The sequence below is a fragment of the Syngnathus leptorhynchus genome, chromosome 12, assembly GCF_054491065.1.
Source record: "Syngnathus leptorhynchus isolate UIUO chromosome 12, UIUO_Slep, whole genome shotgun sequence".
Lineage (NCBI taxonomy): Eukaryota > Metazoa > Chordata > Actinopteri > Syngnathiformes > Syngnathidae > Syngnathus > Syngnathus leptorhynchus.
The window spans coordinates 2,150,448-2,170,299 of NC_141206.1; the positions used below are offsets into that span (position 1 = coordinate 2,150,448).

A 19,852-nucleotide genomic window follows, 5' to 3' on the forward strand; every position below is an offset into this window, starting at 1 on the left:
ACACCAGAATTATTATTAGTACCTTGTCAAATAGGACGAACACATTTTTTCCCTTAAGTGTAGTGCTGCAGTGAGCGATGCAATTTAACAGACCACAAAACAACAAGATTGCATTTTGGGGGTTTGTTTTTAAACTGGTATCCTAGGAAAGTTATACTGGTAAGTACTACAGAGTGACAAATGTAATGATGGTAACGGACTTCTAATGGCAAATATTGATAAAAATGTTTTGTTTGAATAATTGCAGTTCATTCACACTGGCCATGTTGACTGTGTGGTTGCAGACTGCTCCACTTCTTATTGTTACTATTCTCACACGTAAAGCAGCTTACTATGTCTAATCTTCAGTGATACCGCAGCCAGCATTGCTGGTGTGAAAAATATTAATTCAGCGCTCATTGTTTCATGCTTGCCAATATGAAATGATCTAGCCTCAAAAAAGTTATTTATGTGTCATGACTTTTGAAACATTTTAGGATGCTCATATGATGAATTTTTTTTATAATTGTTCAAATTTCAATATCTTGTTATTTATTTATATATTGATGCATACATCTAAAATAAACATGCTCAAATTATCACTATTATTAATACCTTTTCAGATTAATCTATGTGAAAACACAATCATGTTCATGATTTTAGACAATGATTAACAATGATTTGAAAACGTAAAGGACACATAATTTCAAGAGAAATGTTTACAAATAATGATGTGGATTAAACTGGGAGCGACCTACTGCCAGCATTTATCATGTTGGTGACACTATCTAAAGAATATTCAACACTTATTTTTTGGTATATAGTCATCCCTTGCTATATCACGGTTCAACTTTCATGACCTCGCTGCTTCACGGATTTTTTTCACAGTGCATTGTGTTATGGCTTCAGATGAAAAAGACACTACAGAGCGGAGTCAGGCCGCAGAGGCGCACTATATAGTACGTACTTTGTATTGATTATTAAAATTATTACTTTACTGTAGTTATCTGGAAGAAAGTGTTTACTTCTCTTTGTCAAACAAAAGCTTGGGCCTGAAAACAGGTTTTGTCCTTTGGTTTCAATGTTATGCCTGTATAATAATGGTAAAATAATAAAGGTTTCTACTTCACGGATTTCACCTGTCACGGGTTCTTTTCGGAACGTAACCCCAGCAAAAAACGATGGATTACTGTATGCCATTCAGTTTTGCCACATGAGTTTTCCTGAACCTTTACACCATGTACGGATTACTTGTTCAAAATAAAGTGGAGCCTCGGTTCTCGAACAATTCGGTATTCGAACAAAAAAGAGATTATTTTGCTTCGGATGTCGGACGAAATTCGGTTGTTGAACCTCGGGAGATGAGCCGAGAGGACCCCCATGCCAACTGACTCCGTTCGTTATTACATTCTCATTACTCTGAAGATTGCATCAACTCTAATCATGGCACCAAATGAAGCAAGTGGGAGCAGTAAAGCCATCCTAAAACACAAAGACGCTCCTAAAGCAATGCACAGTGAGCGCCCGCTTGGCGCGCTGCGGTAGCGCGATCGTACCAAATTAAGCTCCCTGGGCACTGAAGTCCACTGAAATTTTGGAAAGTCCATTTTGACTTTCAAAATATTTTCTAAATTTTAGCGGCCGCTCTGTCACAATAATGCGACCAGCGCGGTGTAGTTGCACGGTCGGCGACCCGCTACGGTTGCGCGTTCGGCGGTGCGTTGCAGTTGCTGCGATCGGACAAAAATGCGTAAATGAAAAAATGCTTTAAAAAGGCGGGGTTTTTTTTGTCTTGGGACGGATTAATTTTTTTTCATTATTTGTATTGGGAAATATTTTTTTTCGCTTGGAACGGACTAAAAAAAATCCATTATTTGTAATTTATTTTATTTAGCAAATGCAAAGTCCCTAAGCCATGCAGTTGCCTCCTGGTCTGCTGTATGGAGGGTAACTAACCCTCCTTTAAGTCTGTGGAGAGGACAAACTTCTCTGATGTGTTCCATCGTTTGCTCCTCTCCGCAAGCACACAGTGGGGTGGGGCTACCGCCCCATTTGTGAAGGCTGGCCAAGCAGGGGCCATGTCCAGTCCTGAAACTATTGAGTGTGGACCACTGTCTTCTTGAGAGGTTGGTGCCAAGGACCTGATGGTTGTGATCTGGCACCAAGTGTTTGTTTCGCACCTTCTTGGACTCCCATTCCATTTTCCAGTCCTGGAACGATTGAGTGTGGACCATTATTTGTAATGGGAAAACATGATTCCGAATTCGTACGATTCACTTCTCGAACAGCCTTCTGGAACAGATTGTGTTCGAAAACCGAGGCTCCACTGTATAAAAGCACCCCAACTGTCAATATTTCTCTTCCGTGCTGTGGGCATGTTGAAATTACAGTCTAATAGTCCCTGGTCGACATTTCAGAAAACGTGATTAACTCGGCGAGAAAAGACGATTTCTGCAATAAAAATTAAAACGCGTGTAAAAAATAAAAAAAAATAAAAAACGTTGCAGGTGGTCATTTCTTCATGTGGAATGATCAACTTGATACTCTCGAGCCTCCAACAGCACTTTTTATGATACCAAATGAACCAGAGTGACGGGAGAGCGACATTTCAGAAAACGCGCTTAACTCGGCGAGAAAATGCGATTTCGGCAATAAAAATTAAAACGCGTGTAAAACATAAAGAAAACGTTGAAGGTGGTCATTTCTTCATGTAGAATGATCAACTTGATACTCTCGAGCCCCCAACAGCACTTTTTATTAGGCCAAATTAACCAGAGTGACGGGAGAGGGACAATTCAGAAAACGTGCTTAACTCGTGTGTTGTTTTGGGTTCTTTTACAAATAGACCGCTGCTTTGAGTTCACAGGGAGCCAGCCTCTTTATTCACTGTGCATAGTCTGACCTCTAGCGGTAAAAGACACGAAGTACAACGCAATGGTTAACACAATGTAGGTTTGAAACTTGGGTTATAGTTTCAATGTCGGAGTTAAAACTAGGCTTGCAGTTTCCGAATGCCATACATGATGGGTGATGTCAAAATTTGCTTTAACAATTGAAGTGCAAAAAAAAAACTCATTGCACCTGGTATCCCTAGGCGGTTTCTCATCCAAGTACTGTCTAGGTCTGACCTTGCTTAGCTTGCGAGATTCGAACGTTCTCAGCGTAGTATGGCCGTAAGCCGTTGTATTTGTCATGATTTTGCATTTTATACTTACAATCGCCCCTGAAAACCCTTTCCAAGGGGGTTTCATGGAAACATTGCTATCATGAAATGTTATTGGCAGCTTTTTATGTGGTAGCACGAATTTGCCATCGCGACCTGCATTTTGCTGTATCAAAGTAAGTGTCATGAAAAGGGGAAAAACCCTACATAATGTAATGCGCAATGTGTTGTTTTGGGTTCTTTTACAAATAGACTGCTGCTTTGAGTTCACAGGCAGCCAGCCTCTTTATTCACTGTACATAGTCTGTTCTCTAGCGGTCAAAGACGTGAACTACAACGCTATGGATGACACCACTCAATATAGGTTTGAAACTCGGGTTATACCCGTTTCAATGTCGGAGTTAAAACTAGGCTTGCAGTTTCCGAAGCCATACGTGATGGGTGTTGTCAAAATTTGCTTTAACAATTGAAGTGCAAATAAAAAAATTAAAAAAAGTACAGCACCTGGTATTCGCAGGCGGCCTCCTATCCAAGTACATACGTAGTAGGTTTTAAATAACGTGTATGCATATATATGCCTAAATATTGTTATCCAATATATCGACTGCAGTTTCATTTTAGATTGCTGGTTTGAGATGTACTTTTATTATTATTATTATTAAACATTTATGTTATAACTTGTCTGGTGTGTTATTCCATGTTTTTATATTCGCCAATCAAAACATAAAAATCTGACATTTGGTTAACTGCTTTATATGACAATATGTATGTTTTACATTGTTATGAGTTGGTGACCCCCAAAATAAAAAGATGTCGGCATCACGGTTTTTTTCAACCTTTTATTCAAACACATTTGGTATATTAACACCATCAACTACAAGCCAACAAATACAAAATTAAAACATCAATGTCGGCATAACGTTGAACAATTCCTTTGAACAAATCTTTTGAGTGAAGTGATTCTAAAGATTCACTTCACCTAAAAGAACTGGAATTTACATCACTATTCTGAGGAGAAAGAGGATGACCAAGCTACCAGGTAACCAGCAATGACATTCTTGAAGCGATACTTGTGTTGGGAAGACGTGTGGCTGGGCTTGAGTTGCTAATTAATAGACTATATAAGAGAACAAAATAGGCAGAACGCCGCCTGATTGCCAACTTAAGTCAACTCAGAAGAAAATAGATGGACTAAAGAAGAGAGTGGTGGAGCTCAAGAATGAGAATACTAGTGTGCTCAGCGAAAATAAATAATTGAACATACTGTTTGAACAACAACAACATGAGGCCATGCCTTCGAGTGAGAGGTACTAAGGAAACGGGGGATGAAAATCTCCAGGAGACTGTGGTTCAAATACTGAACAAGAGTGTTCCAGAGCATGCAGTGAAAATGGACCTCGCAGTATATGTTGTTCGCTCCTGTCCTGACTACTCGCCTGCCTTTGACAACGCGCTGCGCTCTTCTGCTCAGCCAGACCGGCAGTCCAGGGTTCCACTTCCATTTTCCCCAATTCAATAAAGGTTCGTGGTGCATTTGTTCCTGACAATAATAATAATAATAATGATAATAATAATATTAATATTAATAATAATAATAATAATAATAATAATAATAATAATACATTTTATTTATAAGGCGCCTTTCAAGGCACTCAAGGTCGCCGTACAAACATGAAATAGCATACACAATTCAAAGAAAAAGAAAAACGTTAAAAAAATGACCGGAGAGCAGCGGCAGCAAGTCGCGCCAGCGTTCACTCACATCCGGTAGACAGGTCAATCGCTACAACAGTTGGACAAGTTCAACTTTAACATTCGTTGCAAAACAATTTGAATACATACAATCAGCGTTAATTATGAAACCTACAAATAAAGGTGCATGGGAATAACTTAAAATGACCACAATACTACAGTGTTAGCTGTTTACGGTTAGCATAGCCTAGTGGTTTTCGCTACAAGACGCATTTTCGTGCCGTTCGAATTATGTTCAATAAAACTAAATGCTGCTTCAACAGTTCCCTCGATGTACGAGTACGCCTTGTTCTAGTGGTCAATTATAGCGGGTACGGCATTGCTGGCACGAGGCCCGGCGATGCCGCGGGTCCGGCGACGCTGGGGTGGGGCCCGATGGCGGTCCCAAGTCTGATGTCGCTGAGACGAGCTCCGACGGCGGCCGCAGGTCCAGCACCGCTATGACTAGATCCGAGGGCGGCCACGGGTCCGGCGCCGCTGGGACGGGGTCTGGCGACGGCCGCGGGTCCGGTGACGCCAATTGCACCGTGTGTTTCCTTGACCAGTCGTAACCAAACATTAACTTTCTTCGTCGATCGTGTAATCTCCACTCTTCCTGTCTCGCTCGCTTGGTAAGAATACCAAGATGAAGACGAGCGAGCCAGCGCGTGACTGGTTGAGTTTGTCAAGTAGCAAGTTGTGACAATACCTCAATGACGCTCAAAATCAGGAAATGATGAGCAGTTTATCAAAGGTGAACTTAAAAGTCGTTATCCAAGTGATAAAGTCATATGCGGGGAAGACTGAAACATTACTCCGGACAAATGGCTTGATAGGTGGCCCGAGATAACTGGGAAATCCCAATATAATTCGATAATTAAGTTTATGATGAATAATAATCTTAGGGATATATATAGAGAGAAAAGAACTTGGGAATAAGAGAATTTTCGTGGTTTCAACCGAATGGAAGCTGTAGCAATTGATTACTGGTTGGGCACTGGCGATATAACGTCGCAAACCACAAAGGTTTCAATGTCTAAAGCACCTTTATCAGACATCCACGGCTATGGGGCTCACTCAGTGGGGGTCCTCAGATGCTCTGGTGCCCGTCGCCCGGTCAAAGTTTTAGGCGTCCGGATGTTCTTCCCAAAATTTGAGTGGACCTCCATGCGCAGCGGGCTAATTTTTTCATCATTTCGGTCCGATCGCACAACTGCAGCGTGCCGGACGTACTATTGTCACGGGGCCGCTGACAGAAAATATTCCAAAATTTGAGTTGACCTCCAGGCTGGAGAGGCTGATTTTTCATCATTTCTGTTCAACCGGGGAACCGCAGCGCACCGGACACATTATTGTGCACACTTCCAGACCTAGTGATAGAGGTTCGGGTGGCTTCCAGTGCCCCTGACGCTCACTAGCAATGCCCGAGTGCACCTCCACGCATTAGCTTTTTTCGGCTTCATCCGTCGGGCTACGTGCATTTTCAATGAGGGAATTAAGGGGAGGTTTTCAGCAGATGCAGCTGGGGGGGGGGGGCTGTGCACGGACAACAAGGTCAGACTCCAGAAGGTTTTATACTGTCCACAAGCAGAAATACAGAAGGGAAAAGGGAGGGGAAAAGAAGGAAAAACATGTCCTCTACACGCTAATCGTTACTTCATCCATTTATGAAGGAAAAAGCCTTCTTACCTTCTAAAGGTAGGGCCCCGGGCCTCCAGACCGCAGAAGAAGCTCTCCCCCTCGGAAGTCTTAAAACCGCTCAACTGGACATCGTGTCGGGGTCACCAATTGTGGTTTTCACCTGCTGAAGTACACTGTCTACTGACTGCCGTAAAGCAACCCAAGATCTTGCAAATAAAGAACCAACTATTACTCCACATCTTTGTTTTCTTTGCTTAACGACGGACATCTTGAACAAAACGCAACAGTAACCAAACACAATTGGCTGTGAAGCAATTTTTTTGTACCACGTTAAAAAAAGATGACTGACCAAAGACTCGAAATTCATCGATGATTCTTACTGAACTAGCTGGCCAGCAACTTTCTGGACAGATTAGCTATCCACGAGCAATTTTCATTTGTGACAGCAGGAAAACAAGACTGGAGAAGGAACAAAAAGAAGGACATGTCTTTTTTTAACCAAAGAACTTAATCATTTTATGCCTTGTGCCCTCCACTCCCAGACTCACCACACAGTAGTCCGGCAAGACAAAAACAACATACTAAGGAAAGGGATCAGACAACTCCAGTAGGAATAGTAAAATAGTCTTGGATCTTGAGAACATCACAATCGCTGACTTCCTGAAAGCAGTCGTTGCATTGATGGGGCGCTTTTGAGCTGAACTTGTCGCAAAATACACAAATCATCAGTGAGGTATCTGACCAGCTGAAAGGAATTGTACTGTCCTGCCAGAGAAGCCTTAAAAACACAGGGACCATGCCAGATAATGAATACGATGCAAACAACTTTATTTTCCTGATAAACTTTAATAGTTTAGTTTATTTTTGCCTCCCATATAATGTTTATTTGTGTCATGGTAACTTAAAGGAGTCCAATTGATAAAAAATGTCCACACATGCAATAGTAATACATAGTAGGCAATAGCGGCCTAATAAACAGGCTTTAGGAACGTTATGTCCAACAATATTTTTAACCAATAATAACAATTGGTGAAAATAAGATAATTATGATAATAGACATTAGACATTGTTCTAGCCCGCAGCATGCTTTTTTAAGTGTTTTTGGCTTTATTTTTAAAAAATACAACACTGCACTTCACTTCCATTTCCATTAACTAAATGCGCATAAAGCACTTGCACACATACACAATCCTTGGATGAAGATAATGTGATATTACATTAATGAGCATTCATTCATGAACTAAATATATGGTACAAAAAATCATAGACTTATGTAATTAAAGCAAACTGTCTTTGTTATTTTGGAATTAAGAGGAATGTATTAAGTTCATCTCTTGTTAAACAAGATAAAACCCAAATGTTAGTGTGAAATCAAAGAGGACAGCAACAGCTCAAAACAAAACAGCGTCAGTTGCATGTATTCAAAACCTGAAGCGCATACTTTGGAAGAACTACATGATTGATTCATTGTGACCACGTTTGTCATTTTCCAAATCACTATCCTGTGAGATGAGTTTGTAAGGTTTCTTCCTCTCTTTCTCTTCCAGCACAGAGTTTCCCATCTCCACATCTTTGCTACGAAGCTCATTCCGAGAGAGGAACTCTATGATGCCTGCTCCGATTGAATCCCCCAAAACATTGGTGGTGGTACGCAGACGGTCGCTATCACACAAAAAAAGAGGACGTCACTATAGATATCACAAATTTAGCTTGATTATATCATTTTAAAAATTGAAATAAAACAATGTGACTCTTTCATTTTGGTGGTGATACCGTGGTAATGTGGCTTATTCATTTTTACCCAGTTACCCAGTTTTAAATCTAATTTGCAAACAAACTGCCCCATGTCGTTTCATAACAACAATAATATTTTACACTATTTTGTTCTGCTATCCTCAATAAAAAGCACAGATTTTCATATTTGGATCATCCTAGTTGAGGAGGCAGGGATTTTTCCACATTGCCCTAGTTAACAGAGTAATTTCTGAGAAGGGTTTTCTAATTGGAATTATTAATTTAGAAAACCTAATTATGTTTCTATGTTAAAACTCACTCCAGAAAATATTCAACACAAAGGAAAAGATGTAGAGCAGGACTTCAGGGAGAATCAAAAAGTGTGTCACTAGGTGATGAGATGGGGATATTATTGGCCTATAAAATGACAAAGATGTGAATCCTGTCTTTGCTCTTCATTGTGTCACATGCTTATATTATTGAAGGCATGGGATACTCACAGGAACCAATCAACTGCAATGATCAAAGTGATGTCATCAGTAGGAAGTCCAACAGAAGTCAATACAATTACCATAGTGACCAGGCCTGCTTGTGGGATCCCGGCAGCTCCAATACTAGCTGCAGTTGCTGTAATACTTGATTAAAGGGCACACCTTTAATTTGTATATGTTTGTTCATATTTACTCGCGTCATTATTTGTTCATTCTTACCTAATGGTAATGATCTGACCAAAGTTCATCTCCATGTTGTTGACTTGGGCAATAAAAATGGCCGCCAGCGCCTCATAAAGTGCAGTGCCGTCCATATTAATGGTGGCACCCACAGGCAATACAAAGCGAGTAATTCGCTTGTCTATTTTGTTGTTCTCCTCCAGACATTTGAACGTGACAGGAAGGGTGGCTGAGCTGGGAGATAACAACACAAAAATAAGACACGTTTGCACCACAGTTTACCCGAAAATTAGAGATCGTTACAATAAATCTGATGCTAACTGTTAGATTCAGGCCGCACCTGGAAGAGGTGCCCAATGCAGTGATCAAAGCTTGCAAAAGCCCAGCAATAAAAATGAAAGGGTTCTGCCGAGTGATGACAAAATACAGGGTGGGAAGTATAAGAATGGCATGGATCATTAGACCAATGATCACTGTGATCGTATACATGCCCAACTGGCCACCCATTTGTGTAAGGTCATCCATTTCCACTATTTTTCCCGCAATGAGGAACAGGATACCAATAGGAGCATACCTGACAGAAGGAGGAGGTAAGGTTAAGACAAATGTGAGTGAAATGCAAATTTAACAGGAAGTCAAAAGGTAAGTCCTACCACATGATGATAGCAACTAGCTTCATGATTGCTTCGTTGAGGCTGTCAAAGAAATCCCTCAGGAGTTGGCCTTGCTCCTTCATATTACCAATGATCAGCCCGAAGCACATGGAGAAGACCACCAAACCTAGTGCGTTGACTCCGTTCACCTGACCAGGCACTGGTATCACTTCCTCTTGGGTGATCTTCATAACTTCCTGGGTTCCATTGGTTGTATTAAAGAGGGTGTCGTTCACAGTCATGGTCACATGAATGACTCGTTTTCCATATTTGGTTTTGAACTGGACAAAGAAATTATGAAGGGGCTTTATTAGATCCCAACAGTTTCCACATTTGCGCACATTACATTGTCATGATCAAATAAATCCATTAACGCTGGGATCACCAATTATACTTGTCAGAGGGCCAACATTTTACCAGACAGTCACCTCGATGGCCAAACGCTTGAATAAAAATCAAATTTAGACATAACATTGTTATTAGATGTTCATTGTGTAGAAATTCATTCCAAAATTAAAGGCATTCTTAGCCTTAAATGAGTGAAGCTTTTCTTTAGACAGATATTTTCTCTTTGTTTCTAATAATTATGGAATCTAGACGCGGGTCGGATTGGATGGTTAGTTATTAAAATCGGCTAATCCAGTACGAGTTGAAACAATTATGTAAAGACAAGTGGGCCAAGAATTCTCTACAGCAATGCAAAAGACTGATCACCAGTTATCGCAAATGCCTGTTTTCATTTATTATTGCCAAGGGTGGAACAACCATTTATTAGGCTCGGGGAGATAAGGTTTGGAAGATTATACTTACTTGGGTTGTCTTTGTGAGATGTTAGTAAATTGGCTTGGTGATCTGAAACTGTGTGAAATATGTGATATGCTATATGGCCTCAAAATAAATAACACATACGTACGTACGTACGTACGTACGTACGTACGTACGTACATACATACATACATACATACATACCGTAATTTTCGGACTATAAATCGCTCCGGAGTGTAAGTCGCACCAGCCATAAAATGCACAATAAAGTGAAAAAAACATATATAAGTCGCACCGGAATATAAGTCGCACTTTTGGGGCAAATTTATTTGTCAAAATCCAACACCAAGAACAGACATGAACCAGCAACAACAGGCTAAACGATATGGTATGCTAACGTGACATACACAAACTAGGAGCTGAGAACTGGCCTGATGTAACATTCAGAGTTATCCAAATAAGTATTACATAAATAACACGTCTATAAAAACCATCTGTGTCACTCCAATTCATTAAATCCATCGATCGTCCTTTATGTAACCAATGCCGTGTATGCGCCGCATATGCGCCGTGCCACTGAAGTCGGACTCGTTGTAAGTTGCATTTCAAATTATTCCACAGACCCATATAACGATGTATAAAGTATATTTCAAATAACTATCATATAACGACAATATTATCAAACCATCTGTGTCACTCCTAATCATTAAATCCATCGATCAAATTCCTCGTCCTTTATGTCAACGCCGCGCGCGCGCCCCGCAAAGATCTACTACATAATATATTGTAGCGTTAACAAAGTACCAGGAAAGACGTGGGTATGGTAAACGGCTCTTTATTTAACAAAACAAGAGCTCAACAAGCCAACAACTACTGAACTGTAACGATAAAAACATATACAAGTTGCTACATGAAATAAAATATATTAAATAACTATAACATAAATACGTTATTCAAACCTTGTGTCACTCCAAATCATTAAATCCTTCAAATGTGGGGCCCTTCGTCGTCTTTGTCATTCCGTGATCGAATCCTTTGCCCTTTATGTAAACAACCGCTGCGCGGCGCCGGTGACGTCACTTGCAGTTCAAATGACAGTAATCCCTTGCTACATCGCGGTTCGTTTATTGTGGTTTCACTACATCGCGGATTTTTGAATTTTGAAAATTTGTGAAAAAAGTCACATATAAGTCGCTCCAGAGTATAAGTCGCCCCCCTACGCAAACTATGAAAAAAAACGCGACTTATAGTCCGAAAATTACAGTACATACATACATACATACATACATACATACATACATACATACATACATACATACATACATACATACACACATACATAAAGTGGCAAATACTTTAACTTACTGTATTTACTGTATTATTTTAGCATTTCCTCGATTCATAATTTCTTTAGTTTTTGCTGTCACATTTTATGACTTCACTGCAACCTAGGAATGATATCATATCTTCACACGGGATATGATCTCCAGACAATGATGTTGACGCATTTTTCACAACATTGCTTTTGTGTTTGTGTTCAATTGTATAAATGTATAGAAATATTCAAACAATATTTTGGTTCTGAGAAATAGCTCAAATTGTATTGTTTTTTTTTAGCAATCTAATTTGTTAGAAGTGATGGCGCTACTTTTGATAGGTACACAACAGTGAGAGTGAATATTTGAAAGCCGATCTCTTGTCAAATGCAAAACATTGTCAGCTATAAACGATTTAAATACACTAAAGCATACTGAATGAATACTGCTTCCTAAAATGGTAGAGATTAGTAATTTAATGGCTCACCTGTTGTGTGCAGGCTTGGACCAAATTTGGCGGAAACATATTTCTGAAAATGCAGTCAGTCAGAGATGGTTGAACGGATTAAGAATGCTGACATACTTAACCCCCAAGCTACCTGATCAGATCCAAAAAGGCATCTGCAGGACTGACTTGCTCTATCAGCTGTTGCTTTCCAAATTCATCTTTAGATCCTTTTCCTGGGTGGATGATCAGGACAATGAGGATGCCAATGAAGACTGCAATAAAGGTAGTGGTCATGTAGTAAATCACAGCTCTCATGCCCATCTTGCCTGAGGCTTTGCTGTCCAATGCTGCCATTCCTAATGCACACAAGGGTGGGGGAACAACACAGGATTTAGAAATATGGAGGATGAAAGTTCCACATAACCCTTACAAACACTAAGAGAATACAGTACCACACAGAAACAAAGGCTCAAGCTGTCACAGATTTAATTAAACCTTCCAGGTACATCTATTTTTTCGTAAACCTAACCTAACTTCAGGAATCTGTCGTTGAACACTAATACGCTCGTTGTAACCTCTAACCTCAGCCCCACTTTAAAATGAAATCAGTGGCAAAAGAATTAGAGGTAAGTATGACTGCAGGAAGGAAACCTGAAATGTTGATTACTGCACTGCACTCTACTGGCATGGATGTATGCAGCTGTTGTTTAAAAATATTTCAAACATTTGGAGAACCGCAGTCAGGTAGCCTAAAGCATAATGTGCAAAATATAACAATGGTGCAACTCAGTGAGAGTTCTAATGTCCTTATTTGCAATTTAGCTGTGAGGGCCTGAAGGACAAAGCTATTTTGGATAAAAGTTAAAGTCCCAATGATGATCACACACACATCTCGGTGTGGTGAAATTTGTCCTCTGCATTTAACCCATCCCCATGTGATTTTGATCCATCCCCTGGGGGAGAGGGGAGCAGTGAGCAGCAGCGGTGCCGCGCTCGGGAATCATTTGGTGATATAGTGCCCCAATTCCAACCCTTAATGCTGAGTGCCAAGCAGGGAGGCAATGGATCCTGCTAGTCCTCCACCAAATGCTGTGGAACCTCTTTCCAGAGGCCAGAAAGGAGAACAGACAATACTGAAAGGTCAATGCTAAAATTCTCGGCTCGGAATGCTGTGAATGTGTGATCAAATATTGCGTCATTTCCAAGGAGTTTTCACTCAATAGTTTTTTTTTTTTTAAACCAAATCACCAGCAGGGAAATATTCAATTAAGAATAAACTGTTGTTACATAATGGGCAACTGTAAAGTGAGAACTGTTTCTGTGCCATGTTCGAGATGGAAGGAGAAGTCCCAACCATCTTTCCACTGTCCTTATGACTCGTCACAATTTTCCTGCAGCCCCCAGACCACAAAACTATCTGGGCCTGTTCAATCTCAAGTTGACAATGATCTTCTTTAGCTTTTTCCACATTTCGTGTCGGGCTTCCGAGTCCACCAGCTACTCCACCTTCTCTTTGTACTTCAGGTCGTTCAACATCCCTAATGAGGCCCACCACTATTGTGTTGTTTACAAACTTCACAATGTGGTTGGTGACACAGCTGGCCACACAGTCGTTTATCATCACAGTAAACAGCAGTGGGCCGAGGACGCATCTTGGCCTGTGCTTTGATCTGTCAATTAGGAGGTCTATCATAAGAAGGGTGCTGAAACCCAGGGGTCCCATCTTTGATTGGCAAGTATGTTCAAATGTACTTGCTAGTACTTTTGATCATAGTTGCGTATACGTTCAAACGTATTTGCTAGAAGATATTTGCAAGTACGTTCAAATGTATTTGAATGTCCATTCGCAGCATCAAGTGCGTTTGAATGTACTGAATGACTGAATGTTTACATTTTCCCATAATGCCACAGACTGTTGCTTTGCGCATGAAAATACTTTTGAACATCCATCCATCCATCCATCCATTCTCTGAACCGCTTTGTCCCCACGGGGGTCGCGGGCGTGCTGGAGCCTATCCCAGCCGTCATCGGGCAGCAGGCGGGGGACACCCTGAACTGGTTGCCAACCAATCGCAGGGCACACAGAGATGAACAACCATTCGCACTCGCACTCACACCTAGGGACAATTTGGAGTGCACAATCGGCCTATCAAGCATGTTTTTGGGATGTGGGAGGAAACCGGAGTGCCCGGAGAAAACCCACGCGGACACGGGGAGAACATGCAAACTCCACACAGGGTGGAATCGAACCCGCAACCTCCTAACTGTGAGGCGGACGTGGTACCCACTGCGGCACCAAGCCGCCCACTTTTGAACATATTATGTATTTATTTCCAAGTATGTTCAAATGTATTTACACTTGGGGTAAGCGTGCAATTAGATGCTGAAACTGTTCCGAAATCGATACACTCAACATATACTTTACCACTTTCACTAATCTACAAATTCCACAGATCCATTAAAACTAAATAAATTGTAGTTTGTTTGTTTTTCATTTACAAATTTATGTCCAAGACTGTGATTTTTGTACCTGTTATTAAACTGGAGACCAGTAAGGGTAAAACAAGCATCTGCAGCATTCTCATCAGTAGTTCTCCAGGGAATGAAAAGTACTTCACCTCTCGATAGGACATCTTGTAGGGACGCAAAGCAAATCCCACAATAATTCCTATAAAGACAATGAAGATGTAGGACAGTTGTCTGTTGGTTAAATGCTTCATTGTGCTAGCTTTGTACAAGGCACACATACCTACAATAACTGCACCAACTGTAAAGAGAACAAAGGCGTTCTTTTTTAGGAAAGTCTGGATGTCCTCTTTGGAGATCTCTTCCACTTTCCTCTTGGCCTTCATGGTGCGTATGTGAATGCCTTCTCTGAAACGCTGCATCCTGCTGCAGTGAAACAGTCGGTTATGTTGGCATTTGGATCTGCATAGGGCATTCATTGATTATTTATTTGAATTTGATTGGCACATATTAGTAGATTTTCCAAGGTACAGTATACTTTCACAAAATGATGATGGTAGCTGACATGCATAGCTGCTGTGAGTGAGAGGTGGGAAGTGATGAGGATTTGATAGGCAAATGACTAAAAAGAGCCTGAGAAAATATTTCAAATTTGCAGCATTGATGTGACCACAGCGGCTCAATGGCGGTACCCCTGCTGACATGTACGTACCAACGAACAGGAGATACACTAACTGCTAAGTGCTGGCATTCAACGATTCACTTGCAGCTGTGGCAACTTGAAATAATTTTGATTGGCCAAAGCCATGACATCATGCTGATTAAAATGCGCACCACAATGCATAATGCCTGCCTTTGCAATTGTGGGTTTTACACCCACATTCTAAAAACGTACATGTTAGGTCAGGGGTTGGCAACCCGCGGCTCCAGAGCCGCATGCGGCTCTTTAGCACCCCCTTAGCGGCTCCCTGGAGTTTTTTCAAAATGCGTGAAAATGGACAAATATAATTAAATTAAAATAATATATAATTTTTGTTGTTGTTGGTGGTGATTTTTTTTTAAATACGGTTTTTAGATGGTAATCATGACACAATCATTCCTATGCTGTAAAAATGTATGTAGTAGTAAATATATTAAAAATACCGAATTTAAGAATGACGTCAAACAGCAAAATTGCGTCATAGCCTGCAACACAGCACAGGTGAGTGGGAAACAAACAGGTGTGTGAGTGATGGGCCATGGATTCAAAAGGCGAAAAGAGAAAGCTTGCTGATGAGAACAGAGGTATGGATTGAACTATTTGCTTTCATTGTCAATGCTGAAGCATTGCCTGCACGTTTGATTTGCAGTGAGAAGTTGTCAAATAACAAGAGGAATTTGGAGCGACATTTTCAGATAAAGCATGCTAAATTTGCTGCCGATCACCCAGTTGCAACTGAGAGGAAACGTGCAATTGCGGTGCTGGTGGAGAAATTTGAGGACCGAAATTTGTTTTTAATAGTAGACACACAACTTACGTATTGACAGTCTATGTTGGCTTTTAGATTTTGCGGCTCCAGCCAGATATGTTTTTTTTTTGGGGGGGGGGGCAATATGGCTCTTTGAACATTTTGGGTTGCCGAACCCTGTGTCAATGGTTAATGTGAGTATTTAAGATTCTTTGGATGTTCAGGGTCATGAGTGAGTTGGGGAGTTGACTATGGGCGAGAACCGGGATACATCATGGACTAATAGGTGCTTAGTCCCAAGAAAACTGATTGGACTCACACTCCAAATCACTATCTATCTATCTATCTATCTATCTATCTATCTATCTATCTATCTATCTATCTATCTATCTATCTATCTATCTATCTATCTATCTATCTATCTATCTATCTATCTATCTATCTATCTATCTATCTATCTATCTATCTATCTATCTATCTATCTATCTATCTATCTATCTATCTATCTATCTATCTATCTATCTATCTATCTATCTATCTATCTATCTATCTATCTATCTATCTATCTATCTATCTATCTATCTATCTATCTATCTATCTATCTATCTATCTATCTATCTATCTATCTATCTATCTATCTATCTATCTATCTATCTATCTATCTATCTATCTATCTATCTATCTATCTATCTATTTTTTTTTCCACAGAGACACACTACAATACTTGCGATTCTTAAGTACCTGATGCAATTCATCAATCCATAACATGTAAGATAGTCATTTGGGTCACATACCTCTGAAAATGTGCTGTTTGTTTCTTCTCTGCTGATGGTTACCTTGCGGCTGTGATGAAAGAAGCAGTTTGCGTTCTTTTAGGACAGAGTGGTGAACTGCAGAACACAGAATGTGAGGAGAGATGGTGCTTTCCTATTAATAGTATAATTGGGAAGAGAGAGAGAGCAAATGAGAGGGTGGGTGACCAACAAGGACAAATTAGAAAATGATCCTCCTATTGGTTGCTTATCTTGGTGAGAAATTTTTAGGCAAACTTACAGTTATCTTAACTCATCATCCACATCAGTCTTTTCCTCCTTCTTTTGTGATTTGCATCGGTGTCTCAGCCTAGCGCGAACATTGAAATTTTTCTATTTGCTGAGATTGTTACAATAAAATTGTTGTCAGATTAGGCCTCTTTGGCACACATGTTTAGCTAGGTATCTTGAGCTTTGCAGTTATCTTGCTGTGACCCTTCTCTTGCTTTCACCGGCTTTTCCCTTCAGTTAAGATTGAAAGCTCACACATTATCACACACGCTAGGCAGAGTTGGCCTGTTGCAGGTGGGCGGCCAAGGGTAGGAATCCTTCAGATGGGGGTTAGACCTTCTTTTGCAATCTCGCAGAGAAGGCTCCACAGCTCTGTCTCGATCTTTCTGGCATACATTAAATGGTTAAACTGAGAAGGCAGCCTCCTGGTGATTCCTATGAGCATAGCGAGCATTAAAGAAAGAACTGGAAAACTATAACAAGACAAAATATTTTTCCTTCTCCCTCAACCTATACTAAACATATAAACATGTAAATTTCCCTGATGTGTAGGGCAGTTACTCTTAACACTAGTTACTTGAATATAGTGATACACGTCGGTTCCAATGATTCTAGGATGAGACAATCAGAGATTACAAAGAAAAACATAATGAGGACTTGTGATCTCGCCAGAAAGATGAGTCGACATCGAGTAATTGTCTCTGGCCCCTTGTCTGCGAGGGGTAATGGTGAGAGGTTTAGTAGATAATTATCGCTTAATCGGTGGATAACTGGTTTCTGCAAGAATCAGGGACTTCAGTTTATAGATAACTGGTCCACCTTCTGGGGGCGCCCCAACCTGCCGAGGAAGGACGGCCTTCATCCTAACTGTGAAGGCGCCATCACTCTTTCTAGTGACATAGATTACTGTTTGAGCTGTTCATGACAACCCACTTTAGAGCAGGCCGGGTCTGTTAAGATAAAGGTAACTAGCACGAGGCTGGACTCCCATCATGCACATAGCTCCTTTTGTAGACTAGAGTGTCACAGTTTGAATAGTGCTACAGCATACATTTACACACTTTCTACTGAAGTAGTAGACAAGTCCAATTACTCTGCCCTGACCTGTCTCACTGACAGCACGTTGGCTGTTCCAAATAACAGTACGTCTGCCAAATATTAACTATCAAATTTCTATGGTCGTCCCTTCGTGCCGCACTAATAAACTTTTTAAAGGTAATGCTGGGCCTAGACAACACAATCTTACTCGTATTTCGTCCAAAAATCCTCAGATAAATACGAACTCTGATCAACCAATTAGACTTAAACTCGGTTTTGTGATTGGATCACTTCACACAAAAGCGCTATTCGTTAATGACCTCATCACAGATCATAATATAAACATTTTTGGTTAAAACCTAATGAATTGCTGCCGCTTAATGAGGCCTTGCCTCCAGATTTTGTGAGCTTGCATGTTGCCCATCCTCGTAGCTAAGTCCAGTAATAAAAGTCTACAGTTAATACAAAAGGCTGTGGCGAGAATGCTCACACAGACGAGAACATTTGATCACATTACCCTAATATTAGCCAACTTACATTGGCTCCCGCTCCATTTAATATGTAACTTCAAAGTTCTTCTATTAACCTATAAATCACTGCATGCCTTCGTATCACGTCGACCTAGTTGTTCCTTACGTTCCATCCTGTAACCTCTGCATGCAAAATGCTAGTCTTTTAGTGACCCCCGAGGGTAAAAAAAAGTCTGCAGGGTCTAGACTCTAGAGCAGGGGTGCTCACACTTTTTCAGCATGCGAGCTACTTATAAAACAACCAAGTTAAAATGATCTACCTACACACCACAAAAATGCAAAACATATCACTATTTTCAAATTTATTAAGGATTCTTTGTATGTACAACGTATGTTGATGTACCTTGCATAACTGAATAGGCCGATATTGCATAACACACATAATAAATATTTAATTTTTTTGTAATTATGTGATGATAGGCTGACAATTTTTTTTTTTTTAACGTCACGCTGCGATCGATCAGTACTGCCTTCGCGATCGACCAGTCGATCGCGATCGACGTAATGAGCACCCCTGCTCTAGAGCATTTTCTATTCGGGCTCCACAGCTTTGGAATGTCCTACCGATTGATATCAGAACTGCTAACACAGTAGAAACATTTAAAACACGATTAAAGACATTTTTATGCCATGACCTTTAATTAACCTGTGGTGGCCGATTCGGCTGGAGTTTGTGTTTTCGCCTCCCCTGACTGGGGAGGGCGTTAGGTGACACCCAAACTGATAACGGCTGTCTGGATTTCTTGTTAACCAATCGGGATGAGGGAACTGCGGCGGATTACCACCCTCGAAGACACTGCCAGGACAATTGAGGGTACCTCCTGCAGCTCTTCACTTTGAATTGGACATCCACTTTTTCTTTGCATTGTTTCCATAGATCCTCCCACCTGTGATCTCTTCTCAAGGTTTCTCATTTTTCCCTCAGTAGGAGTTTTTTGAGCTTTTCCTTGCCCTCCTGGGAGTTTAAGATTAGGGCATGTTTGAGAATAATTGTCAATTCTTGTACATGTGAAGCCCTTTGAGACTTGCTTGTAATTTAGGGCGATATAAATAAACTTGACTTGTCAGTAAATTCATATTTTATTGAAAGTAAAAAAAGAACAATTCTATTGTTTCGTATTTTTCTATTGTCAACACCATAAGCACACGCACACACGTTTTATATCTATATCTATATTTAGATATATATAGATATATATAGATATATATAGATATATATAACGTCA

At 40.4% G+C, this 19,852-nt stretch overlaps 1 protein-coding gene across 2 annotated transcripts; it reads right to left on the reverse strand.

The window, feature by feature from the left end:
* Nucleotides 1–7,358: 7,358 nt before the first annotated feature.
* On the reverse strand, nt 7,359–19,116 carry LOC147047804 (excitatory amino acid transporter 1-like). 2 transcript variants are annotated; one of them, XM_085926395.1, is made up of 10 exons: nt 19,097–19,116; nt 14,851–14,993; nt 14,632–14,769; nt 12,253–12,457; nt 12,141–12,183; nt 9,573–9,853; nt 9,260–9,493; nt 8,959–9,153; nt 8,749–8,883; nt 7,359–8,176 (listed from the first exon to the last, which is right to left on the reverse strand). In XM_085926395.1, the coding sequence occupies exons 2-10, from the start codon at nt 14,987–14,989 to the stop codon at nt 7,966–7,968; spliced, it is 1,581 nt and encodes a 526-aa protein (XP_085782521.1). In that variant the 5' UTR covers nt 14,990–14,993; nt 19,097–19,116; the 3' UTR covers nt 7,359–7,965. The 2 variants fall into 2 exon arrangements, with proteins under 2 accessions (XP_085782521.1, XP_085782520.1); XM_085926394.1 differs by lacking the exon at nt 19,097–19,116 and adding an exon at nt 16,810–16,873.
* Between the last annotated feature and the right edge of the window lie 736 nt (nt 19,117–19,852).

Bases quoted from the DNA above. Each gene is read 5' to 3' on its own strand.
- LOC147047804 (XM_085926395.1), bottom strand. From the start codon at position 14,989: ATGCAGCGTTTCAGAGAAGGCATTCACATACGCACCATGAAGGCCAAG. The intron at 12,458-14,631 runs GTACAAAAATCA...TGTGTGCATTAG, and splicing joins GGTCTCCAGTTTAATAACAG to GAATGGCAGCATTGGACAGC. The intron at 9,854-12,140 runs GTGAGCCATTAA...TTCTTTGTCCAG, and splicing joins TCCAAGCCTGCACACAACAG to TTCAAAACCAAATATGGAAA.